General features: G+C 49.7%; 1 protein-coding gene across 3 annotated transcripts; it reads left to right on the forward strand.

Annotated features, from left to right (window-relative positions):
- The first annotated feature begins 5,888 nt into the window (after window positions 1-5,888).
- On the forward strand, window positions 5,889-23,876 carry ADAR (adenosine deaminase RNA specific). Of its 3 annotated transcripts, none has more exons than XM_083374483.1 (15): window positions 5,889-6,022; window positions 13,823-15,326; window positions 16,573-16,765; window positions 16,929-17,080; window positions 17,391-17,526; window positions 17,606-17,817; window positions 18,310-18,469; window positions 19,158-19,329; window positions 19,511-19,604; window positions 19,728-19,847; window positions 20,303-20,436; window positions 20,856-21,038; window positions 21,577-21,689; window positions 22,545-22,672; window positions 23,130-23,876. In XM_083374483.1, the coding sequence occupies exons 2-15, from the start codon at window positions 13,882-13,884 to the stop codon at window positions 23,386-23,388; spliced, it is 3,501 nt and encodes a 1,166-aa protein (XP_083230609.1). In that variant the 5' UTR covers window positions 5,889-6,022; window positions 13,823-13,881; the 3' UTR covers window positions 23,389-23,876. The 3 variants fall into 3 exon arrangements, with proteins under 3 accessions (XP_083230609.1, XP_083230607.1, XP_083230608.1); XM_083374481.1 differs by lacking the exon at window positions 5,889-6,022 and adding an exon at window positions 6,206-6,432; XM_083374482.1 differs by lacking the exon at window positions 5,889-6,022 and adding an exon at window positions 11,444-11,633.
- Window positions 23,877-25,985: the final 2,109 nt, after the last annotated feature.

Consider the following 25,985-nt stretch of genomic DNA (forward strand, 5'->3'; position numbering starts at 1 on the left):
CTTTGCTTCCTTCCTTCCTCCCTCCCTCCCATCTCTATCTTTCCTTCCTATCTGCCTGTTTCCTTCCTTTGTTTCTTCCTACCTTTTTCCTCCCTCTCTCCCATCCATCCCTCCTTTTCCTTTCTTTCCTTCCTGTCTGCCTCCATCCATCCTTCCCTTCCTTCCTTCCTCCCTCCCACCCACTCACCCATCCATCCTAGTCCATTCCTCCCTCCCTCCCCTTCTAGTCCCTCCCTTCCTTCCTTCCTCCCTTCCTTCTTCCTTCCCTCCCTCCCTCCCCTTCTAGTCCCTCCCTCCCTTCCTTCCTTCTTCCTTCCCTCCCTCCCTCCCTCCTTCCCTTCCTCCCTTCCTCCCTTCCTTCCTTCCTTCTTCCCTCCCTCCCTCCCTCCCCTTCTAGTCCCTCCCTCCCTCCCTCCCTCCCTCCCTTCCTTCCTTCCTTCCTTCCTTCCTTCCTTCCTTCCTTCCTTCCTTCCTTCCTTCCTTCCTTCCTTCCTTCCTCCAAACACATCCAAAACCTGAGAATCGGAGGAAGAGGAAAGGAAAGGAAATCGGGAGCTTCTTCCTCCCTGCCCGCTTAGTAACAGGGTCTGCTGTCTTTCAGCCTCTGAAATCTCAGCTTGGCCTCCTTCGTTCCTCCTTCCTCTCCTGGAGGCTTTGAAGGTAGCTTTTAATAAAAGCCAAGAGAGAGAGAGAGAGAGAGAGAGCAGCACAGTCAGACTCCAGCCTTGTCCCCAGATGTTTTGAACGCCCTGTTCTCTCCCAAGAAAGCCCCACTTTCCCACCAGCTACTTCGTTGCCTCTTTCTTTCTTTCTTTCTTTCTTCTTCTTTCTTTCTTTCTTTCTTTCTTTCTTTCTTTCTTTCTTTCTCTTTCTTTCTTTCTTTCTTTCTTTCTTTCTTTCTTTCTTTCTTTCTTTCTTTCTTTCTTTCTTTCTTTCTTTCTTTCTTTACTTTAATAAATTGATGCAAATAGGTGCCACTGCTAGGAATGAAAGCGAGCAGGCCTGCAAAGGAAAAGGGAAATTGCTGGAGTCACTCTTGTCAGGTAGACTGCCCCTAGCCTGGAAGCGCCACCTCAGAATGCTTCCCTTCTCTTATTCTGGCGGTCCTTGAATTACAGTGACTGTTTAGTGACCGTTTGGTGACTGTTCGAAGTTACAATGGCACTGAAAAAGGTAACTGGGGAGCCTTTTCCGCTCTTACGACCGTCGCAGCATCCCCCAGGGTCACCTGATCAAAATTCGGATGCTCAGCAACTGACTCGTATTTATGGCGGTCGCATAAATCCCCTTTTGCCACTTTTTCACAAGCAAAGTCAATGGGGGAAGCCGGGTTTACCTAACCGTGTTGCTAACTTAACAGCGGCTGCGATTCCCTTAACGACGGCGGCACGGAAGGTCGTACAGCGGGTCAAGGCTCCCTTAACAGCTGTCTCGCTTAGCAAGGGAAAATGTGGGGCTCAGCGGCGGTCACAAGTAGAGGACTGGGGTGTATTTGACAGGGCAATTCGAAAGCTGAGTTTGGAAGAAATCTGGAGTTCGGGACCGGACGATAGATTGTGTGCTAAAAGTGACGGGTTTTTTTTTTCTTCCTTTCTCTTCACCTTTCCTCTGCAGCTATTAAATGGCCAACTGACCAGGTACACCTGTCTCTAGATGCTCCTCTGCTTTTTTCACACCTGATTGGTGCAGAGCTGTAGCACAGGAGCCCGGCTCCTCCTCCTCCCCCCCCCCGTAAAGCAATAGGGCTGGTGAGCTGTCAATCATGTCACTGAACTGAGCCAAGATGACTCCCTTGCAGGGGAGAACAAAACGCCATTTCTGGCACCTTCCCGACGACTTGAGCTACAAGTCCCAGATGCCCCTTCCCCCTCCCCCAGCTCTTGAACCCGTGTGCGCCAGCGCTGCCAGGAAGACCCCCCTCCCTCCCCCCTGCACCCCAGAACCAACCATTAAACTCAATGGCTTTAACCTGTTCACTGTAAAACCAACAAAAAAATGTAAAAACTAACAAAAAAAAAGTGCCTTGGATTTTAATCTTAACAGAGGTGGGTCTATACATCTCGATGTTTGCAGGGGGTCTAAAGTCGTGTCGAGACCCAGATGGGAAAAGAGATGCACAGGGGAAAAAAATGGAAAAAAACCCAACAGATGTGATCAACAACCCTGATATAAAGCGTTTGAAATCTTCCTGTCTTCTCTTCTTTATTTCTCTCTCTCTCTCTCTCTTTCTCTCTCTCTCTCTCTCTCTCTCTCTCTCCGCTGTGTTTTCTTCATTTTTTCTTTCTTTCTTTTTTAAAGTTCAACAGACTAGGTAGATGGATCCCTTCGGCTCCTTTTAAGGCAGCCTGCAAAGGAATCAAAGCTTACAAAAGACTTTGCTTGGGTCTGCCTCTTCGGACTGGCGAAGGAAGAAGGCAAAATTTAATTTTTATCTGTTTTTTAGAAAAAAAATCACCCCTTCCCCCTTTGGGAGCTGCCTTCTTCCCTGGCAAAGAAGCTCGGGAAATGTGGGTGACAAAGGAGGCTTCTTAAGGCCAGGCTTTGCATCGAGGGAAAAGGGATTTTAAAGCTGTAAGCCTCTCTCTCTCTCTCTCTCTCTCTCTCTCTCTCTCTCTCTCTCTCTCTCTCTCTCTCTCTCTGTGTGTGTGTGTGTGTGTGTGTGTGTGTGTGTCTTATCCAAGCTCATGGAGGGGAAGAGTGTTGTGGGACTGCCAATGGGGCAAATTGCCGGCACAAAACTTTGGGGAGGCGGGGGGGGGAGTTGAGAGGTTGCATTTGAGTGGCTGGTTGTACTGAAATTCGACAGTGCAGGAAAACAGTGTTGGAAAAGAGAGTGGAGGTCTTCTATTCCAACCCCCTCCTCAGGCAGGAGACCTTATCTGGACAAACGGCTGTCCAATCTCTTCTTGAAAACCTCCAGTGTTGGAGCACCCACAACCTCTGGAGGCAAGCGGTTCCACCGGTTGATTGTCCTCACTGTCGGGAAGTTTCTCCTTAATTCCAGGTTGCTTCTCTCCTTGATGAGTTTCCATCCTCCAGTGATGGTTTTGGAAAGCTTTGTCCATCACCTTTTTCCCCTCTCTCTCGTTTTGCCTTGAGATGTGCCGCCTTCTCCGAAGGCCGCTAAGGAGCAAAGCAGATGGCGGCTTAATGTCCTCGGATCTCTTTTGACTTTTAGCTCTCTCCCCGCCCCCCCCACCCCGTCTCTAAAAGTCTATGAATAAGGCAGGTACCCTTTGGGAACACCCGAGAAGATGAAACCTGTTTATTGGCGGCGAGAGAGAGGACCGCGCCATGTTTTATTCATAAATGAAGTTGGTAGCTGTGCTAAAGACCAGGGAGGAGATGCTTTTTGTGTTCCCATGAAAAATAAGCGTTGGGAAAAGTTCTCCTGCTATTGTCACATTACAGGCAGTCCTCGACTTACGACCGTTTATTGAGTGACCAAATGGCACTGGGGGAAAAAGAGAGAGACTTGTGACCGTTTGCACACTTACGGCCGTCGCAGCATTCCCCAGGATCGTGAGATTTACATTCGCATGCTTGGCAACTGGTTCCTATTTGTGACGGTCGCAGCGTCCCGGGGGGAGGGGGTGGGTGTCACGTGATCCCCTTTTGGGACCTCCTGACGAGCAAAGTCAATGGGGGAATCTGGATTCATTTAACGACCGTGGTTCTGTACCAGAGACAAATCCCTTTGGGGTGGGGGGGGGTTTCAAATCACACTTGGCCAAAGAAAGAGTTTAATTCAGTTCAATGCAAACGCATTTTAAATAAATGAATACCTGCAGTTAAAAACCACTAACGTGACTGACTGAAGTGGCTGAGGCACGCTGGCTGAGGAATTCTGGGAGTTGAAGTCCACAAGTCATAAAAGGGCCAAGTTTGAAGACCCCCTGCTCTTATTTATTTATTTATTTATTTATTTATTTGATTTATATACCGCCCTTCTCCTGAAGGACTCAGGGCGGTGTACAGGGCAATAAAATAGGAATACATTAGTTAAATAATTTTAAAACCCAAATCCATCAGGCCAGGCCGGCTTTGTTTTAATGATTACACATCCCATTTTCCTCCGCCAAAGACTCATCTTCAGTGCTAGGTTGAGGGTGCCAAGAATGAGAGGAAGCCTTCCCTATCATTCCCAGCTGGGTCCATCCTGGTCAAGGAGGATGGGAGGTGTAGTCAAAACTGCTTGCCAGGTTCCTTTGAAAGCACCCGGTGAATGCACAGTTGAGGGTTGGCCAATGCTGCCACCTGGTGGCCAAAAGAAGAAACGCACAAGTTAGTGCCATCTAACAGCTGGAGATAATGGAGTTGGGGGACATTTCCCCCCAGACCCTGCCCCAATTCCGTGTGAAACCGGCTTGGAGCAACTGTCCCTTGAGCCTCACTCAATTCAGCAGTGGTTACACTATCGATCTGGGGGTGGGGGCCAGCTAGCCAGTGTTTTAACACCCCCATTTGCAATAATACAGGGAGTCCTCAATTTACAGCCATTTGTTTAGCGGCGGAAGTTACAACGGGTGTGAAAAAGTGGCTTACAACCGGGATTCACACTTAACGACCATCACAGCATCCTCACAGTGGGTCGCAGGCTGCCCAGACAGGCTACAAAGGATCCAAGTCAACAGAAATGGGACTTAAGCCATGATTATGTGTTTGTGAGAAGGCATTAGCCTTAGAGAGAAGCAACAAGCCACAATCAGCCTTTGGATTAAGCGCCAGATGGCAAATTACAGTTATTTACAGGAAAATGAGCCGACAAACCCCCCCATCTGTTTGAGGCCAGGCATTTTTACGCTAATCGGATTAAGTTACTGTCAAGGTTAGGAAGAAAATGAGCAGAAATGAATGGGGAAGGGGCGAATTAAGCCCTTGGGAAATTCTCTCCCCCCCTCCTTCTCACGGTTAGATCAGAGGGGAAGGCTTTGCCTCCGCATTCAACCACGAGCAACCCAGGAGGAATTTAAAGGAAGGGTGGGTGGGATTAAACCCAGTTTGTTTCAAGTGGAACAATGCGTTAAAAAGGATGCGTTCCAAATGGGTGATTCAATTTGGGGTGCGTGTGTTGGTTTTTGGCAGCTGGACTACAGTGAACATCATCCCTAGCTCATCAGTGAATTCAAGATCTTGCTTTTGACGCTATTTTTTATATTTTATTTATTTTATTTTATTACATTTATGTACCGCCCTTTCCCCGAAGGACTCAGGGCGGTTTACAGGGTAATTAAAAAACAAAGATACAAAAGTTAAAAACAGATTAAAAAAAATTATATTCGTCCCTGCATAAATAAAACCCGTTAAAATTAAGATTAAAGCTAAAATTAGAATTCTCAGTGCATGCTCTTTTTATATTTATTACTATTATATTACCATTATGAGCCACCCTGAATCATGTCTGGGAGGTGGTAGCCCTATCATCTATCAATGTGGTCGTGACAGCTGTGGGACTGCAATTCCCATCACCCCCTGCCAACCTGTTAAACTGTATTTAGCCCTTTATTGGGCAAAGTGACTCTGCTTACAATTCAATTCAATTCCAATTCAATTTGCTCCCTCCTCTCAACCCCATCCAAGCCACTGGGCTGCTTCTCTCTTTTGGACTACAACACCCAGCATGTCCCCCCCCTCTCCAGAGCTAAAACCAGCCTGGGTAGTGGGGGATGGATCTTGTAGTCCACGTTCTCTAGACCCCAGATGTGTCAGTGGACCACCGCCGGTTTTTTTTTTTTTAAAAACGCCTCTTTTCCCGCCGGTCTGCGATAGACTGCTCTTAAGCCTGGAGGCTCCATTTCAGGCCTGGCTCGGCCAGCGGAGGCGGCGCTACAGCGCTCTGCGGTAGCCGTGGCGAAGCGCCACGCCCCGTGACGTCAGAGCGGGAAGGACGAGGAGGCTCGCGCGCCGCGCGTGACGCCATCACTCTGCGCCCCAGGCACGGCGGGCTTGAGGAAATAAAGAGAAAGCGGGCGGCCGCCCTTCGACTGCCGTCTCCAACCGGGACTTGCTCCGGGCGGGAGAGGTAAGACGGCCCCGTTGGGGGCCGTTAGGGCGGCGGGGAAACCGGGGCGGCGACGGGAGGAAAGGCGGACGGGAAAGGCGAGGCGGATTGAGCGGGAACGCGTTGCCGCGAGTCACGCATGCGCCGTGCCGGGAAGGCGAGTCGCCGGGCCGCGTTGCGCGTGCGCAGTAGCCCTCCCTGAAATTCCCGTTCGGGTCCCTCTTCGCTCCGATGGGCTCGGCGCGGCCTGCGCCTCTCGCGCATGCGCGTCGGCGCCGCCCGCCGTTCTGCGTCCCGCAAGCCTTGCAAGCGCGCGGCGGGCGAAGAGGCGGGGATGCGCCCGCCCCCCTCCAGCTGCCCTTCCCCAACCTGGCGCCCTCAAGAGGCGGGCGCCCCTGCTCCCATCCTCCGCAGCCTGCCTGCTGGCTGGGGTGAGGGTTGCCAACCAGCTCTTGCAAAGGGGAGGGGGCGAGGTTGGGGGCGGCGCTGAAAAGGATGGGGAGGGGTCGCATCGATGCAAATGGGGGTCCCATTGCATGCATATTGGAGGGAGGGGAAGGTGGGCAGCGCTCGGGAGCAGCAGTCCCACGTTGGGGCATTGCAGGAGCCGAGAGGGAGGGAGGGGAAGCCGATTTACTCAAGCCATCCAAATCCAAAGATCCTTTCTTAGGCTTTGATCTCCCTTTCCTTCATGTTGCTTTCCCCAACAACAGCCCTGCGAGGTCGGTTGGGCTTAAGACTGCACCACCCTTGGGTCTCCCCCTTGCTTTCTGGCATCTTTGGAAGGAGGATAGTGTAGGATCCCGGGCAGCAGCAACACACACACACTTACACAATAGCTGTCAATTTCGAATTTCATCATGCATAGGACTGCTCTTCTCTGCAGAAGAGAAAATGGGATTAGTTGAATCTTTTTTTTTTTTTTAAAAAAAGGGGAGACTACCGCCACCATCATCCCCCGTCCAGCGGTGGGTGCTGGAGACTGTCGTCCAGCAGCGTCAGAAAGGCGCAAAGTGCGGGGCAAACCGACGCCTTGTGCAAATCCACCTTTCAAAGATCATTGCGTCTCTTTGGAAGCGGGAAGATACCAGTTTTTGCCCTCTTCAAAGATGGCGCCGCCGGGATCGACAGCCTGCCCGGGCAAGGCGCTGGCCGCGCTCTGATGGCGTCATCGCTGCTCGCCGGCGTTGGTCCCGCACAATAGAGGCGGCTTCTTTCGGCGGCGCCAGGCGAAGCGCCGAAAGGGGAGGGAGGTAAGGCTGGGGCCGGGCCGGGGCCCATCGGGGTAGGGGCTCCGAGCGCAAAGGCCCGCCTGGGAGGGGCGGGAAGCTGCAGCAGGGCCTGGGGGAGTCTGCCCGGCTCAGCCTGGCCTAGGAGAGGGCAATGCAACGCCGTGCAATGCGATGCAACCGGTTCATAAATCCATGTGCTTGATGGTTGTAGAATTTATAGGGCTGGAAGGGAACCTGGAGGTCTTCTAGTCTGACCCCTTCCTTGCTCAGTGCAACTATATGCAGTTCATAGATTTGTGTGCTTGGTTTTTATGGAATTATAGAGCTGGAAGGGAACCTGGAGGTCTTATAGTCTGACCCCTTGCTCAGTGCAACTCCATGCAGTTCATAGATTTATGTGCTAGGTTTTTATAGAATTATAGGGCTGGAAGGGAACCTGGAGGTCTTCTAGTCTGACCCCTTGCTCAGTGCAACTCCATGCAGTTCATAGATTTATGTGCTTGGTTTTTATGGAATTATAGAGCTGGAAGGGAACCTGGAGGTCTTATAGTCTGACCCCTTGCTCAGTGCAACTCCATGCAGTTCATAGATTTATGTGCTTGGTTTTTATAGAATTGTAGGGCTGGAAGGGAACCTGGAGGTCTTCTAGTCTGACCCCTTGCTCAGTGCAACTCCATGCAGTTCATAGATTTATGTCCTTGGTTTTTATAGAATTATAGGGCTGGAAGGGAACCTGGAGGTCTTCTAGTCTGACCCCTTCCTTGCTCAGTGCAACTCCATGCAGTTCATAGATTTATGTGCTTGGTTTTTACAGAATTATAGAGCTGGAAGGGAACCTGGAGGTCTTATAGTCTGACCCCTTGCTCAGTGCAACTCCATGCAGTTCATAGATTTATGTGCTTGGTTTTTATAGAATTATAAGGCTGGAAGGGAACCTGGAGGTCTTCTAGTCTGACCCCTTGCTCAGTGCAACTCCATGCAGTTCATAGATTTATGTGCTTGGTTTTTATAGAATTATAGGGCTGGAAGGGAACCTGGAGGTCTTATAGTCTGACCCCTTGCTCAGTGCAACTCCATGCAGTTCATAGATTTATGTGCTTGGTTTTTATGGAATTATAGAGCTGGAAGGGAACCTGGAGGTCTTCTAGTCTGACCCTTTGCTACTGTGCTAAAATGTACTGGCCAAGGCATTTGATACAGACAGGCTGAATGGATGTTTGAGCACCGTTGTGTCCTTTTAAATCTCATTTTATTCCTAATTAAGTCATTGGAGGTACAGTTTAGGGTGTGTGAATGGAAATCCAAGTAACAATATGCTTCTTCAACTACGAGGTTTTAGAAGGAATTTTAGAATTCGTCTTAAAGATGAAAGAAGATCTTTTTCCTTTGATAAGAAAATGGCACATTTGGCCTTGGCGATGACTCCCCAATGCCAAAATATGATAGGTAGGTAGGTAGGTAGGTAGATAGATAGATAGATAGATAGATAGATAGATAGATAGATAGATAGATAGATAGATAGATAGATATCCTTTATTGTCATTTTTTACTGTAGGCACAATGGCACATATTAAAAATGAAATTTAGTTGCTTGCTCTCAAAGCGTACACGTACATAACACACATTTAAAACTACCATATACAGAACGTGTATAGACCTACAACGTTACATATGAGTAACATATAATTATTAATCACTGTCCATCTCGAACACGTAACGGAAGGAGGAAGCTTTAGAGTTCACAAGGTTAATATTGTATGGAACAAAAGTATGGAAGGGCCATGAATAATTTCCTTCCCAGTTCGTTACTTCCCCCCCCCCCCTCGGGGCCTGGCCACCCCAAAGAAGGCAGCGTGTTAACTGTACCTCTAATGAAATTTCATCTCCCTGACTCAAATAACCAGCCAACTTAGAGCAAGCACGGAAGGTGTTCTCAATTGGCCCTGTTAAGACAGGTGCAGTGAACCGTAGCTGGGAGGTTTATGAGTGTGCTTCTTGTGGGTGGGGGTGGAGTGTTTGTGCGCATGTGTGCCAGGCCGGAGATGAGAGAGAAAAGGAACAAGCAGGCTTGTCCGTATAGTTGCATCTTTGTGAAAGTCACTGGCTAGCACAGGCGGTCCCCAACTTACGAGTGCGATTGAGCCCCAAATTTCTGACGCTAAGTGAGACAATTGTGAAGTGAGTTTTGCCCCCTGTTTTTAACCACCTTTCTGGCCACCGTTGTTAAGTGAATCCAGCCTCCCCATTGATTTTGCTCATCAGAAGGTCACAAAAGGGGATCGCGGGACACCCGGGGGGGAATGCTGCGACTGTCGTAAACATGAGTCAGTTGCCAAGCCTCTAACTTTGGATCATGTGATCGGGGCGATCGGTTGTAGGTGTGGAGGAACGTCGTAACTTTGAATGGTCACTAAATGAATCGTTACAAATCAGGAACGACCTGCATAGTAGTTGTAGGCAGTGGTTGAGTCACCAAGCCAATCCCTAAGGCAGGACTAGAACTCACAGTCGCCTAGTTTTTTAGCCTAGTGTCTTAACCAACCCAAGCTGGCTTTTTGACTTGTCTTGTCGAAACCTCCCTCTTGCTTTCGAATCGCACAGCAGTGTCTTCCTATTTTCTTTGCAACGACGACCCTGTAAGGTAGCTCGGGCTGAGAGCGATTCACCCAAAGACACCCCCCTCCCCCCATGATAAATATTGCAGGAAAAGAATTGCGTTAATTTGTGGTAGCAAAAGATTGTGAGCCTGCGGCGGGGCTGGACTAGAAGACCTCAGAGGTTCCTCCTAACTCCGTTCAGCCTTTTCCGAGATCAACTTTTCGCAAAGCTGCCGCCTTTGGATAAAATTCGTGAGCCAGGAAAGTTAGCCACCCTACAAGCTTCTGGAAGTTTTCCGTGGCTGAGAGTGGACGTAACCCTAAATATCCTCGCTCCAACACCTTGACACTCACCTGCCCAGGTAGACTGACTTGTGGATGGCCTGAAGTGAGGTGGTCGGGCTTGGTTGTGGCTTACGCAAGGCGGGCGAGATCTTGGCTTATCTGTCACACGTCTCCTTTTCCACCGGGGAAAGGTGAGCGCGTGTTATTTGAACTTGTCAACCAACACCGGGAACAAAAGCTTACGTACTCCTGTTTACAGCCCGTCCCTGAGGGGTCGCGATAAAAATCTCCTGATCAGTTTGAGCCTCTCGGCGCCTGGAGGCTGCGATCTTGAGATTATGGTCTGTGTTTAGAGGTTTGGTGAGGATGGGGTTAGATAAAGGCCCTGAATGTCCACTAGGGTTTTCTGCATTTCAGAAGGGCCGAATCCGAGAAGAAGGTACTTTCGTGTTGTTTTTTTAAAATCCTGAATCCAAGAATGTGATTTAATTTTTTTCCCCTAAATCCAAGAATATAACTGAATTTTTTTTTATCCTAAAACCTATAATTTATTTTTTTTTATCCCAAGTCCAAGAATATAACTTAAGTTTTTTATTCTAAATCCAAGAATATAACTTAGTTTTTTAAAATCCTAAATCCAAGAATGTAACTTATTTTTTTTATCCTAAATCCAAGAATACAACTTAAGTTCTTAAAATCCAAAATACAGGAATATAACTTTTTCTTATTCTAAACCCAAGAATATAATGTAGGTTTTTTAAAATCCTAAATCCAAGAATATAAATTATTATTTTTTTATCCTAAATCCAAGAATATAACTTAAGAGTTTAAAATCCTAAATACAGGAATATAACATTTTTTTTATCCTAAACCCAAGAATATAAATTACTTTTTTATTCTAAATCCAAGAACATAACCTCGTCTTTTTAAATCCTAAATCCAAGAATATAACTTCCTTTTTTAAAAAATCTTAAATCCATGAACATAAGATTCTCCACCCACCATCCAAAGCTGACCAGGCTTAAGAAATTTGCTTTTTTTTAAGATGGGGAGGGGGGGGGAGAGAACCAGGTATCTGGCCGGTAGCCCTGCCCAGGAAAGATGATGAAAGGGAACTGAAATTTTTCATTTTCAAAGAGGGCGGTGCTTCCTTTTTCTAGCCACAAGCCCCTCCCTCTGGGGGAAAAGGGCCAGGAGGAGGAGAATAGAAAGTGAAACTTAAACTTTTCTTTCTTTCTTTCTTTCTTTCTTTCTTTTTTTGCTTCTCCTGACCCGTCGAGGGCGGTTCTTTTCACCCTAGCCCCTGATTCTCACCTGGCTAAGCTTGTCCCCTTGCGGGCAAACCCTCTCCTCTCCTCCCCGTGCCTAGCAGGCTTTTTTGCAAGCCGTGGGTTTGTTGTGTTCATGCACACCCACGCATATCAGTCCCTTCCCTGCCGTGGGAACAGGAAGGTTTTGTCTGGGCCTTTTGCAAGATTGATGCAATGCACAGAGGTCCTCAGAGGAAAAAGCCGAGTGGTAAGTTTATTTATTGAGTTTCGATCTCTGCCCGCTTCAGACCCCCTTTTTCCATGTCCCTGCCTCTCTGGGTAAAGACACCCCCCCCCCTTCTTTTTCTTTTTTCTTTTTTTCTTTTCTTTTTACAACTCTTCCCAAGATGAGGGGTAAACAGACCCAGCTAGCTGGGGGGGGGGGAAACCACTCTGCGTGGTAAATACTCAAGACTTGACCGAGGGACACTTCACTTTGGAGCAGGGGTCTTCAAACTCAGCCCTTTTATGACTCATGGACTTCAGCTCCCAGAATTCCTCAGGCAGCATGCCTGGTTGAGGAATTCTGGGAGTTGAAGTCCATGAGTCATAAAAGGGCCGAGTTTGAAGACCCCTGCTTTGGAGACTTGGGAAAACTCGGTGAGCTGTCCGGAGAGGGCAGTTACACCCACCCGTCTGTCCGTTTTACCCGGGAGTAAATCTTGTAGCGTGTGAGCCAGAATGGCATTCCAACATGATAATAAGCGAGGGAAGAATGTGTTCCTTGACCCCCCAAAAAAGAAAGGAGGTGTGAAGGCTCTTTTTAGGGCAGTTTATAGAGTTTGAAAGATAAGGGAATGAGTTTGATGGGGAACCGAGAAGCGCGTCTGAATACGATCCGTTTCAGGGTCCTAATAATTGGAAAACTTTCACCGGTTTGCCGCGATTTAATCCTGGTGCCTGGGGTTTGAAATCTCCACGCAAGGGGGTGGGTGGGTCCATTTTTAATCACAATCATAATAGTAAAGTTGGAAGGGGCCTTGGCGGTCATCTAGTCCAACCCCTTGCTCAGGCAGGAAACCCTATACCATTTCAGACAGATGGCTGTCCCGTCTCTTCTTAAACACTTCCAGTGTTGGAGCATTCATCGCCTCTGGAGGCAGGCTCTTCCACTTTATTCCAGGTCTGTCCTTTAAAAAATGAAAAAGATTGCCAGGATTTGAAAAAAAAAAAAGAAGATTTTCTGAGTCTGCAGCTAGGTCTGTAAACTTCTGTTCTCGGTTTCCTGGATTTTTACATTGCAATTTGATTTTTTTTTTTACGCTGCTCTTCACCTGGCATGGGTTTGCATGCATGCATGCACACAGACACATAAACACACACACACACACACACACACACACCCCTGTTAAGGTTTCGATTAAAGAGGGGAGAGGCATGGTTGAGAATTGCAAAGGGAGGTGAGAGAGGGTTAAGAATTATTTCCCTGAATAAGTAGGTATTTAGAAGCTGTTAGGAACGTTCCATAAAAATGTCTCTGTGCATCTGTCAAATAGTTTTTTTTTTGCTGTTTCTTTTGGTATATCTAATTTTACAGGGGTTGAGAAAGAAAAGACGGCGACGAACGTAGGCTGAGGGTTTTTTTTTTAAATTATGCCAAGTGTTTTTGATTTGGTTTAAAATGATGTCCCAGCCTGCTTGTACAGATCAACATGTGTGAACTAAACTTTTTGTGTCAAAAATCCACAAACAGTGGTTAAATTAGCCAGGCGTAGGGCAGTATGTCAGAGGCATATTAATAGTTCTTTTAATTATCTGTACAGAGCGGTTAGATCAGATTAGCCTTAGATTCAACCTGGCACAACGCAAGCTGGAATGCCAGTTTGAGCCATAAGCCAGCCTTTTCCAAAGAAATTTACTTCCAGGTGAGCAAACGTCACCTTATTCCCTTTGGGAAACAAAACTATTGTTCCTCCGTTCATCCCTAAACTTTTGCCAAAAGAAAGGGCTGATGCTAAAAACCTCGGACCAAGCTAGGAAGACAATTCTTTAAAAAAAACCACAAATATTTGCAATGCACAAAGGGACGAAGGAAAGGTTTGGGAAGCTCAAATCCAGAAAATTAGGGTATTTATTTATTTTAAACGAAGGAGCAAAGCCGGCTGTGTTTGGAGACGGCTTAACGAATCCCTGGATTCTTCTAGACAATCCTAAAATAGTTTCTCTTGGGTCCAAAGAAAGCGGGCAGTGATCCAGCTTGGCGCTGGACCTGGCAGGGTGCTTGAGGTCTGGATGGGTGGATTATGGGCCTTCAAGTCGTTTTGGAAGGCTGGCAAACTCGAGGGCTTTTTATTTTTTTTCCTCTCCATGAAGCTGACGGGGCAACCCGAAGGGAAGTGGGAAGTTCTTCTCTACTTGCACGCTGGTTTGAAACGTGCCTTCTTGCCTCTTTGCCAGGTTCTGTGACATCTGCTGACAATGTCTTCACCCCGGCTCCTCTTTCGCACCAGCGTGCTATGAGCAGCCTCGCTGCTGGCCAAACAGCTTCAGATCAGTCCTCGCCCAGATCCGCTAGGTTGGTGGATTTTCATCGGGAGCAGATCCTCTTCCTGCAAGGAGAACTTTCCGAAGCTCCGTTCTGGAAGCCTGGCGCGCAGGGCTCCCAGGATCCACCAACATCCTTTCCACCCTCAGCCCATTTCAATTTATGGTCCAACTACAGAGACCCAGCTAGAAGACAGGCCTGTAAGAAGGGTGTCCCCGAGGGGCGGGAGCAGCCGTTACGCCCTAATCCAAGCCACTCCACCGATTGTCCCAAGGGTGGAGCTGACCAGCTGGTCTCCAAATTTCAGAGGCTGACCCTGAGCAAGCAAAACGTCGAGCAGAATCTTCTGGCGATCTTGAGCGATCTCAGAACTGGGCAGACCCTATCCGCTTACCATCTCGCCCACCGGCTGCGCCTCCAGAAGAAAGTGGTCAACCGTCATCTCTACCAGCTTCTTCGCCAAGGGCAGCTGAGCCGGTCGGCGACCACTCCGCCACTGTGGAGGTTAGTGGACCGGCGCGACTCCTCGGAAGCAAGCCGGGAGGGACGTCCATCCATTGGGGAGGACCGCAGCCTCCTTCTGGACCTGGGGATCGGAGAAGAAGGAAGTTCTGCTTCGGATCAGGAGGACACCTCCGTCGCTTGCCCTGACATGGCTGAAGTCAAGGAGAAGATCTGTGGCTTCCTGTTTGGGGTGGTGGACTCCACCGCCCACAACCTGGCCAAGAACATTGGCCTGAGCAAGGCCAGGGAGGTCAACGCTGCCCTTCTGGCCCTGGAGAAGCTGGGCGAGGTGCACAAGGAGAACGCCAACCCTCCCAAGTGGTCCCTGACGGACAACAAGCGGAAACGGATGCAGGTCAAGATGAAAGCCGAAGAGGTCCGGCAGATGGTCCCGTCGGAGCCGGAGTCCGAGCCCCCAGCTCCATGCCTCGAACCCGAGGCCCCTGCCCCCTTGCCCTCCCCTCACCCTTCTCCTCCTCCTCCTCCACCACCACCACCTCCACCTCCGCTGCCGGACAACGAGGAGGAGAAGAAGATCGAGAACGGGCAGCAGGCAGCCGAGCCGACAGAGCCCAGCTTCCGGCGCCCTACATGGGGGAGTCCCTCTCGTAAGCGTCCCAGGTACCACCGCTTCTACGACCACTTGGAGAACAGCAGCTGGGCCAGCGACGACATCCCCGAGGACATGAACGCCATCAGCTGCCAGGACGAGTCCAGGTGCATCATGGAGTCCCCCCTTTCGCCCAGCTACGCCGGCCAGTTCGACACAGCCTTCCAGTGCACCCCCTTGGAGAAGCTCATGGCCTGCCAGAATAAGAATCCCGTCAGCGGCCTGATCGAATACACACAGTACATGTACCAGCGTTGTGAGTTTGTCTTGCTGAAGCAGAGTGGGCCGTCCCACGAGCCACGGTAGGAGACCTCCTTGGGGCGGGGGGGTGGGTTGGAGGAGGGGGAGAATGTCCCCCAGCGAGTCTCGGGAGATTCTCAGTCATCCCAAGTCGTGGTTGCTTTGGGTTGGTTTCAAAAACAGAATTAGAGAGGACGGGGAGTGACCCCCGGAGGTCATCTAGTCCAACCCCCTGCATAAGCAGAAGGCCCTATGCCGTTCCAGACCAATGGTTGTGATGGAGGGAGGGAGGAAAGAAGGAAGGGAAAAAAAAAGAGCGGAATAGCAAAGAGTTGGAAGGGACCTCAAGAGGTCTTCTAGTCCAGCCCCCTGCTCAGGCAGGAAGCCTTGTAACCAGTGGCGGGAGTCAAATAGGTGAATAACCGGTTCTCTCTGTGGATGCCGTTTCCGGAAGTTCGTTCTGGAAGAAAAAAATTAGCTACCGGTTCTGCCGAAGCGGTACGAACCGGCTGAATCCCACCTCTGCCTATACATTCCGGACAAATGGTTGTCCAATCTCTTCTTTAAAACCCACAAATTCTGGAGGCAAGCTGTTCCACTGGTTAATTGATCTGGGATTACAGAATCACAGAGCTGGAAGGGAGCTTTGAGGTCATCTAATACAATTCCCCCCCACCCCGGTCATGTTAAAATATGTATGAAACGTGATATAGCCTGGCCCTAAAAACCAAATTCTCCTTAATTTTAGTTTTTCATTGCTGTTTTTCTCTCACACGCTTTCTCTCTCCCTCTTTCATTCTCTCTCATTCCCTTTCTTCCTCACATTTTTTTTCTTTCATTCTCTTTCTGTCTCCTTCTTTCCTTCGCTTTCTTTTTCTCCTATTCTTTTATTCTCTCACTCTTGCTCTCTCTCTCTCGTTTCCTTTCTCATCCTTTTCTGTCTCTCATTCTCTTCCTTTCTCGTTCTTTCCTTTGCTTCCTTGTTCCCTTCACTTCTCATTCGCGCTCTGCGTCGTTTGTGTCCCACAATACACGTGGGGTATATGCATAATTCTGTATTTATTATTGCCGTATTTATGTGGTGTACATTGGAGGTGGCAAGTCCTGGAGAGCTGCATGCAATGAAATTTCGTTTTCACGTATGGCAATTAGTCTGCATTCAAAGTGGCAGTAAAGTTATCGTTCTTTCTCTCATGTTTTTTTTTCTTTCTCATTCTTTCATTCTTGCTCTCTCTATCTCATTTTCTTTTCTCATTCTCTTTCTATCATTCTCCCTCTCCCCCTCCCTCCTCTCTGTCTTCCATCAAGGTTTAAATTCCAAGTCAAGATCGACACCCGCCGGTTCCCTCCAGCCGAAGCGGGCAGCAAAAAGCTAGCCAAGCAAGAAGCAGCTGCCATTGCTATGAAAATTCTTCTCCATGAAGCCCAGCATGAGGGAGAAGACAGCGCGGGGCCCGAGACGTCGCTGTACGAGGACAGTTCCCCCGGAGAAGGGGAGAAGGTGAGGAGGAGGAGGAGGAGGAGGAGGACTGTGGGGTCCCTGGTGCTCTCTGAGCTGGGTGGTTTCCTTGCGGACGTTTCACGACCCAACTAGGGAACATCATCAGTGCTAGAGGGGGTGGGGGGTTTATTATTATTATTATTTCTCCCTTCTTGCTCTCCAGCCTGAACAGACAGAGCCTGAGCCCACCGCCCCACAGCTCAGCCACCTGTGTGGGAAGAACCCCATCAGCGCCTTGATGGAATATGCCCAAAAGATGGGGAGCGTGTGCGAATTCAAGCTCCTCTGTCAGGAAGGACCGCCTCATGTCCCCAAGTAAGCCGGTGATGATATTATTGGAAGGAACTTCGGAGGTCATCTAGTCCAACCCCCTGCTCGGGCAGGAAACCCTATGTACCACTTCAGAAGAGGGTTTGCTACTACAGCCAGTCCTCGACTTAACAAGCCCAGGGTTTTCTGTGGCTAAGGGAGACGCTTGGGTTAGTGAGTTTCGCCCTATTTTGCCACTTTCCTTGCCACGTTTGTTGAATTGCACCCGAATTAAAGAGGGATTACTCCTCCGGCGTCTGCTCCGCTTGAGTTGCACCCAGATTAAACGCTGATTGTTCCCTCGGCGTCTGCTCAGGTTTCAATACTGCGTCAAGGTGGGCGAGCAGATCTTCCCCAGCGTAGTCTCGAACAGCAAGAAGGGGGCAAAGCAAATGGCCGCCGAGGCCGCCATGAAGGGGCTGACGGGCCAAACCACCGTGTCGCCCGAGCAGGTAAGCCCTTCCCCGTTTTCCCTCCCCTCCCCAACCTTCCTCTGCCTGCTCCGTTACCTTTTGTTTCTTGGACTTCTAGGCGGAAGCCCCCTCCGAGCCCCCACTGGACTTGCAAGGGGGCCAGCTGGCCAATCCGGAGGAGTCCAAGACGGTCAGCGCCAAGGGGGTTGGCGAGCTGATCAAGTACCTGAATTCGAATCCGGTCAGCGGCCTTCTGGAGTACGCCCGGGCCAACGGCTTCGCGGCCGAATTCAAGCTGATCGATCAGACCGGCCCTCCTCACGACCCCAAGTAAGTGGACGGGCTGCAGTGCACCATCCTGGGCAAAATACAGCTGGTCTTCGACTTACAACCACATCTGAGCCCAAGGCTTCTGCCACTAAGCGAGACACCGGTTGAGTTTCGCCCCATTTGATGGCCTTCCTTGCTGCCCTTAAAGGAATCGTGGCAGCGGAACACTCGTTAAGTGAGTTTCGCCCCACTTAAGTGAATCTCCGCATTTGTTAACTTAGTCACAACGGTCTTTAAGGGAACCCGGCTTCCCCATTGCCCTTTAAGGTCGCCAAAGGGGACCGCGTGACCCCGGGGCACTGTGACTGTCACAAATACGAGTCAGCTGCCACGCCTCTGAATATTGATCGTGTGACCACGACGACGGTCGTAAACGTGACAAAGTGCCGTCGTAACTTTGAACGGTGACGAAATGAACTGTTGTAAATCGAGGACAATGGAACTTTTCTGGTGCCAGGACCCGAGACATCTCCCGCCGATTCTCTCCGGCAGGTTCGTCTTCCAGGCGAAAGTGGGCGGGCGCTGGTTCCCGTCCGTCACGGCGCACAGCAAGAAGCAGGGCAAGCAGGAAGCAGCTGACGCGGCGCTCCGGGTCCTGATTGGGGAGAACGAGAAGGCCGAGCACACGGCCGAAGGGCCGGGCGTCACCGAGGTCAGGCCCCTTGTAGCCCCTCCCCCTCCAGATCTGCTTCCTTGCGACCCGGTTCGTGATCTGGACGCCCTCCGGCCGGTTTGCTTGACCAATTGCATGATTTGGTCGTACCAGGCGGTCCTTGACTTATAAGCGAAATGTCCGTCGTAAATCGTCACGGTCACCCGTCCAGGCCTCCACGTGACCGGCCTTGCTTTATTATTTTATATTTTATTTTACGAATAGAATAGGATAGAGGAGTAGAGTAGAGTAGAATAGAACAGAACTGAATAGAAATAAGACTAGAATAGAAATAAGGCTAGAATAGAATAGAATAGAAAAAATTATAGAACAGAATAAAACAAAAATGAATAATAGAAAAATTATAGAATAGAAATAAAAGAAAAAAGAATAGAATAGAACAGAATAGAAATAAAGAATAGAATAGAATATATGGAATAGAATAGAATGGAATGGAATGGAATGGAATAGGAATAGAATAAGAATAAGAATAAGAATAGAATAAGAATAGAATACAATAGATTTCCAATGACCCGTTGTAAGTCAAGGACTACCGTATCGAGGTCCCCCCTCCTTACCCCACCCCGTGCTTTTGGTCTGCATTCTCCTCCTGCCCCAAGGGGACCGGAGACACCCCCCCTGGCCCGGCCTGTCAGGGCATAGCTGACCCTCCTCCTCCCGCTTGCAGCTGCCGGTCAGTGGGAGCACCCTCCACGACCAGATCGCCATGCTTAGCCACCAGCGCTTCAACGCTCTGACCGCCCGCATCCAGCACAGCCTGCTGGGACGCAAGATCCTGGCCGCCATCATCATGAGGAGGGGGCAGGAGGGGCTGGGGGTCGTGGTCAGCATCGGGACAGGTAAGGGAGGCAGGGAGACGGGGAGGGGTGAAATGGGGAAGGCAGATGGGAGGGAAGGAAGGGGGAATGGGAGGGAGGAGGAAGGAAGGAAGGAAGAGGGAATGGGAGGGAGGAAAGAAGGGAGGGAGGGAGGGAAGAAGGAAGGAAGGAAATTTAAAGTCTCCTCTCCTTCCCCCGCCAGGGAACCGCTGCGTGAAAGGGGAGGAGCTGAGCTTGAAGGGGGAGACGGTGAACGACTGCCACGCGGAGATCATTTCCAGACGGGGGTTCATCAGGTGAAGAGAGGCAGGTGGTGGCGGCTGGGAAGCCCCATAGGCTGGTGGGAAGGGTGGCTGGGGATAGTGGGAGCTGTATTCGAATCCTGGCAGCGTTGCCTTTCGCCGCCTCCTCCATTTCAGGTTTCTGTACAACCAGCTGATGGAGTTTGACCCCTCGGCGCCGGAACAGAGCATCTTTCAGCCGACGGAAGACGGCAAACTAAAGATCAAAGACGACGTCAGCTTTCACCTGTACATCAGGTGAGTTGTAGTGACGTTCCCCCCCCTTTCACCTGGACCCGCCAGGTTGAGGGTAAATTTAGGACTAACCTGAAAAAGGGGGGGGGGCTTTTGCCTCCTTCGGGCACCTTAAAGGCCATCTGCAGTATCCCACGGACACATGACTCGGTCACCGTCGGTTTGCTTAACGACCGTGACAATCACTCAACGGCCACTGCGAAAAAAGCTGTAAAATCAGCAGCCGCTTTTTACAACTGTCCCGTCCAGATGACCATAGTGGGCAGATTCCCCGCACGGTCATATCTCAAGGACTATCTGTGGGAAGTGGGAGACATAAGAGAAATGGGGGGGTCTCCTTAAACTTGGTTTGCTGGCGTTAAGTTGGGGAACTTTAAACTGGGCTAGGATTCAGCCTCATTGCCTGGTGTTTGTGTGTGTGTGCGTATTGTGTGTGCGTTTGTGTATTTGTTCTCCAGCACGGCGCCTTGTGGGGATGGCGCTCTCTTCGACAAATCCTGCAGTGAGCAGGCCATCCCAGCCGGGGAGGATCAGCACCAGCCCCTGTTCGAGAACCCCAAGCAGGGAAAACTACGCACCAAGGTGGAAAACGGTAATTGCCGAATCTCACCATTGAGAGACTTCTCTCGAAATCCTGGGGTCTGGGCTCGTTGGTGTGTGGCCGAAGCGCCACGCTTCTAGTCCTCATGTTTCCAAAAAATGACAGGCACAGCCGTCAGTCTCCCATCTCTTGATTCATTGGCAAGTGGGGGGTGAATTATGCAGAGGGGAACTTTGAGTAAAAGGGTCGAAGAGGATCAGCTACCCAGAGAATTGAGGATTGGGTTGTTGTTTTTTTTAAAAAAAATATTGTTTTATTGATTGGTATCCCTCAAAGTCACCTAGCCAGCTTTAACGGCTAAGGCAGGACTAGAACTCACCATCTCCTAGTGTTTGGCCCAGAGTCACCCAGCTGACTTTCAAGTGCATCCAGCTGGCTTTTTAATTTGGCTCCTTTGGATTTATCCACAGGAGAGGGCACCATCCCAGTGGAGTCAAGCGACATCGTGCCAACCTGGGACGGCATCCAGCACGGCGAACGCCTGCGCACCATGTCCTGCAGCGACAAAATCCTGCGCTGGAACGTGCTCGGCTTGCAAGGCGCCTTGTTGTCACACTTCTTACAGCCGGTCTACCTTCGCTCCGTCACACTCGGTAAGCCCAAGCCCAAGTCGTGCTTAAAGAGGGACTAGAACTCACTGTCGCCTGGTGAGGGGCCCAAAGTCACCCAGACGGCTTTCATGCCTAAGGCGGGACAAGAACTCACCATCTCCTGTTGTTTGGTCCAAACTCATCCAGCTGGCTTTCTTGGCTAACCTGGGACTAGAACTTCCAGTCTCCTGGTGATTGGCCCAGAGTCATCCAGCTGGGTTTCATGCCTTAAATGGGACTAGAACTCACCGTTTTCTGCTTTCTAGCATAAATTTATATAAGGTATAAATTTAATGAATCATATCAAAACGTGAGCACTTGGTAACATATATAGTTCAGCTCCCAATATCCATCTATTTCTTATTTTCTTCGTATTGTCCTCAGGTTTTGTTATTATTCCTTAAAGGTATACCCCGTTGCCCTGTTTCGGAGTTGTTTCAAGACGGGATGCTTTCTAAACAAGATAAAACAGAAGGTGGATGAGACGGCACTCCTTACAATCCTTCCCTTAAACCCCCTTTGCCCTTTCTCCCTGTTGCAGGCTACTTGTACAGCCAAGGTCACTTGACCCGGGCCATTTGCTGCCGGATGTCCAGAGACGGCAACGCGTTCGAAACAAGACTTCCCGCACCGTATTTGGTCAATCACCCCGAGGTATGCCTTGCATCGAACTCACTCTCTGATCCATTTAACAGAGAAGCGCCAGGCTATACAGAGATCTCTAAGCTATACAGATCATCCTCATTCAGTGACCGCAATTGGGATGGACGACTCGGTCTCTGAATGAAACCGTGACTGTGCTTACGATCCTACTTCGTTGGCTGGAGAGACCCGTAAAGAAGCCTGTGTGAACGTTGCAAAGTTACATCTTTATCCCCGTCGTTACATGCAAGGCTGTCGCTAAATGAGGATGGCCCGTAGGCTGACTTTTGCCCTCGAGGGAAGCAGCAACACACCACTTTTAGCTCCCTGCTTGCCAAGTCTGGTCAACCAAAGCTGAGCACAGACGCCTTTCTGTAGCTGTTTCAGCGTTTGAGCCACGACAGGATCATCCCGCGGTTCTGTACGGGAGGGATGGCTCAGTGGGTTAGGACGCTGAGCTTGTTGATCAGAAGGTCAGCAGTTTGGTGGGTCGAATCCCAAGCGCCACGTAACAGAGTGAGCACCTGTTACTCGTCCCAGCTTCTGCCAACCTAGCAGTTCGAAAGCACGTAAAAATGCAAGTAGAAAAATAGGGACCACCACGGTGGGAAGGTAACAGCGTTCCTTGCGCCTTTGGCGTCTAGTCATGCCGGCCACATGACCACGGAGACATCCTTGGACAAGCGCTGGCTCTTCGGCTTTGAAACGGAGATGAGCACCGGCCCCTAGAGTCGGAAACGACTAGCACGCGTGTGCGGGGGAACCTTTACCTTTACCTTTAATTGGGACACTGCAGGCTTGAGCAATGGCTGCTCGCGGCTCAGGGTCTGGCAAAGAAATTCAGCCCCCTCCTGTTTGGCCTTGCAGGTTGGCCGGGTGAGCGTCTATGACTCCGCAAGGCAGACGGGGAAGACCAAGGAATCGAGCATCAACTGGTGCCTCCCGGATAGCAGCAACGTCGAAGTCCTGGACGGCACAAAAGGCAAAGTGGATGGGTAAGACCGAAGTGAACCCATTCAGGATCAAGATATTTTTTTTGGATCTGCAGAGATCCTGGAGTACTTTGATTGGGTGGATTATTCTACGTTCTCTCTCCTCTTGTCTCCTTCTTCAGCAAAGACCAGAGTTCTGTTCTGAATTTATAAACAATTCCCCCATAATTATTACGATTTGTGGCAGTGTCAGCCAGATGTTTAGACTGGATTGGGCATTTTTGTCCACTTAATGAGGTCTTTCCCGAGGGCCTGGGATGGGCAGATGTTGATGTTTAATCATATTAAAAGTATAACTCTAGGATTTAAGCTGTTCTGAGTCAAGCTGCCTTGTGCAATTGACCAACCGTGAAGTTGTCAGTGCCGAAGGTGTTCAGCGGATACTCCATTTTTTTAAAAAAAAAATATTATTATTTTCTTTCTGAATTGTTTGGGATAAGCAATCCTTCCTCTTCCTCAGGCCCAAGATGGACATGTCGCGCGTCTCCAAGCAGAGTCTCTTTGTCCTCTTCCGGCTGCTTTGTGCCAAGATGGGTCGGGAAGATCTCCAGAACTTCACCGTCTACTCAGAGGCCAAAGACTCGGCCGTCCCCTACCAGAGTGCCAAGCAGCAGTTCTTTAGGGGTTTGCAAGAAATGGGCTACGGGAGCTGGATCTGCAAACCCCAGGAGGAGAAGACCTTCGTCTTGCCGGAAACCGCCACCCCACCTTTCCTGTGATTTTTTTTTTCTTCTTCTTCTCTCTCTCTCTCTCTCGTTTTTCAATTTTTATTTTCTGCAGAAGCCAGGGAGAGAGAAAAAAAAAAGGGAGGATTTATTTTTTAGATTTGGAGCTGGCCGATGGGGTTGTTTTTAATGGAAAAATGAATGTTTTTCACGCTGTGTTTCAAATTCCTGGAGATCTTTCCAGTTTAGAGCGACAAGGTGTTTTAATGCGGTTGGGAAGGCCAGGGGTCTTTCCCTCCCCCCCTCCTCTCTTTTTAAATCCCCCCTCCCTTTTTCAGCATGAATTTGCCGAGACTTGATCCAAAGGACTTGAGGGAACAAGAGATCCACCAGCATTCCTCTCTTCCCCCTCCTTTTTCTTCTTCCTTTTCTTTTTCCTTCCCTCCATCCCTCCATCTCTTTCCCTTCCTTCCTTCTTTGCCACTTTTTTGGGGGGGCAGCGACCAAAAAAATAAAATAAAAATAAAACACTCCCAAATCACTATCGGAACCTTTCTTTTCAAACTGTGAAGTTGGCACACTGGAGGCTTTGCATTCACACATTTTCTCGTTTGTCTCTATTCTGGTCCCTGGGCGTTTCCCAAAGACCCTCGTGCGAGTTTCCTCACCTTGAAAATTGAATCGTTGAGGGACACTCCAACTTTCCTCCAAGGCTTTTTGACCGAGGACTCAAAACCTGTAGCTCAAGAGAACAGTGCCTGTCCTGGTGGGATTATGTCAGCTACAAAGATGGCGATTTGTGTGCTTGTGTCTTTCCCAGAGAGCCCTATAATAAGCTGCACCGGTCAGTTTTCACCGCAAATCTCGCTTCCCGTTTTGCCCTTTCTTCTTTGCCTAGCAAGCAAATTCGCTGGTTCTTTTCCGCGTTGTCCATCTGAGCCCAATTATTTTACAGGAAAGCAACTTGGGGAAAACTGAGATTGGAGAGGCTAAAACTTTATAAACTTGAAATCCTGAAACTGCCGCGTAGATATTGACCCAGAGAGTTGTGGGTTTCTTCAGCAGGAAAAACCCAGCTTCCCCCCCCCACTCCCCAGCACAAAATTTTAGTTATCATTCCTTTTCCCCAGCCCGTGGATGTTGTGTCTTCCTGCAGAAAGGTTGAGCAAAATTAGAAATTAACCTAAAAAAAAACGGCTGTTTTCACATGCTCGGGAGCACCCTGCCTTGGAGTGGGCAGCTGCAAATGGAGGCTGGGGGCTGCAGTGGGGCCAAATTGCATTCTCCCCCAATCAAATTCCTTGCAGGTGGCCACTGGGCATTTAAAGGTCCCCAGGTAATTTACCTGTACATTTTTAAATGTATTTATGCAAGTGGGTGCAGCTTCCCATATGATCCATTTAACTGTTGTTCCCTTAAGTGTGTGTGTGTGGGGGGTCTCTCCAAACTTGGTCCCTTTACGACTGGTGGACTTCAACTCCCAGAATTCCCCAGCCAGGATCTTAAAAAGTATATACTTAAAAGCATGCTGGATGGGGGAATTCTGGGACTTGAAATCCACCAGTCTTAAAAGGGGCCATGTTTGGAGACCCCTGCCTTAAACAAAGAGGAAAACTTGGCCTCTGGTGAGAGATTTTTTGCATAATCTTCCCCTTTAACCATATTTCTTGTTTCTCGCACTCCTAGAAATCAGCCAGCATTGCTAGAAATTCCTTAAAAAAACAAACCCAAAACGAGCCTTCCTTTCCCAACGTCTCTATCCCCCCTCATGGTTGGTCTCCCCCTGTTCCCTTGTGATTCTCTCCCCCCCCAGCAAGGAAACCTTTCGATTTGACCCTCATAATAATGATTTATTCCTCCCTCCCCTCCCTCCTTTTTGGGGGGTGGGACAAGTCTGCCTTTCATTCCTCCAGATCCTCTCATTTGATGGACAGATGGCATTGCATTCTGCCTGAAATAAAGACTTTTTTTTTCTGTAGCAGCCGTTTCCCCTGTGTGGTTTTTTTTTGGGGGGGGTGGGGTGAAGAACGCAAGGAGGCTTAATTCAGGGTTCTTTAAACTTCCATCTCCCAGAATTCCTCAGCCAGGATACTTAAAAAGTATGTAGGCTTTCCTGCCTGAGCTGGGGGTTGGACTGGATGACCTCCCGGGTCCCTTACCACTTTATTATTATTATTATAATTTAGAAACCGGACCTTTGTAGCGGAAGGCCAGCCTTCACCCAAAGAAAAGCTAAAGCTACCCCGCCCTCTCGTGCAAAAGGGGCGATCGATCGGTAGGTGGGTGGGTGGGTAGGTAGGTAGTTGGCGGATGGGATGTGTAGTCCAAAGCCCCCACCCTCTCTCCCGGTGGGGCAAAGGACCCCCAGGTGGGGCGAAGCCTGGAGCAGAAGGCATTAACGCACTCACAGACAGGTGCACGGACCGCGTGCCTGCAATCGCCCTCACCTGTGCGGCCGCGGCACACCTGCCCGTGATGAGCCGCCGCGCGCTGCTTCCCGCCGTCTCCGTGGCAACCCCGGCCCGGGCTGGACGGCACAGCTGCAACGTGTGATTTTCCCGCCGCGGCTTTCGGACCGCCTCCACACCCACCACGTCGCCTGCGATTGGCTGCTTTCGAAACCCCTCCCTCGGATTGGCCGAGCGGCCTCT

This window comes from Vipera ursinii, assembly GCF_947247035.1.
Source record: "Vipera ursinii genome assembly, chromosome: 15".
NCBI classification, from domain to species: Eukaryota; Metazoa; Chordata; class Lepidosauria; order Squamata; family Viperidae; genus Vipera; species Vipera ursinii.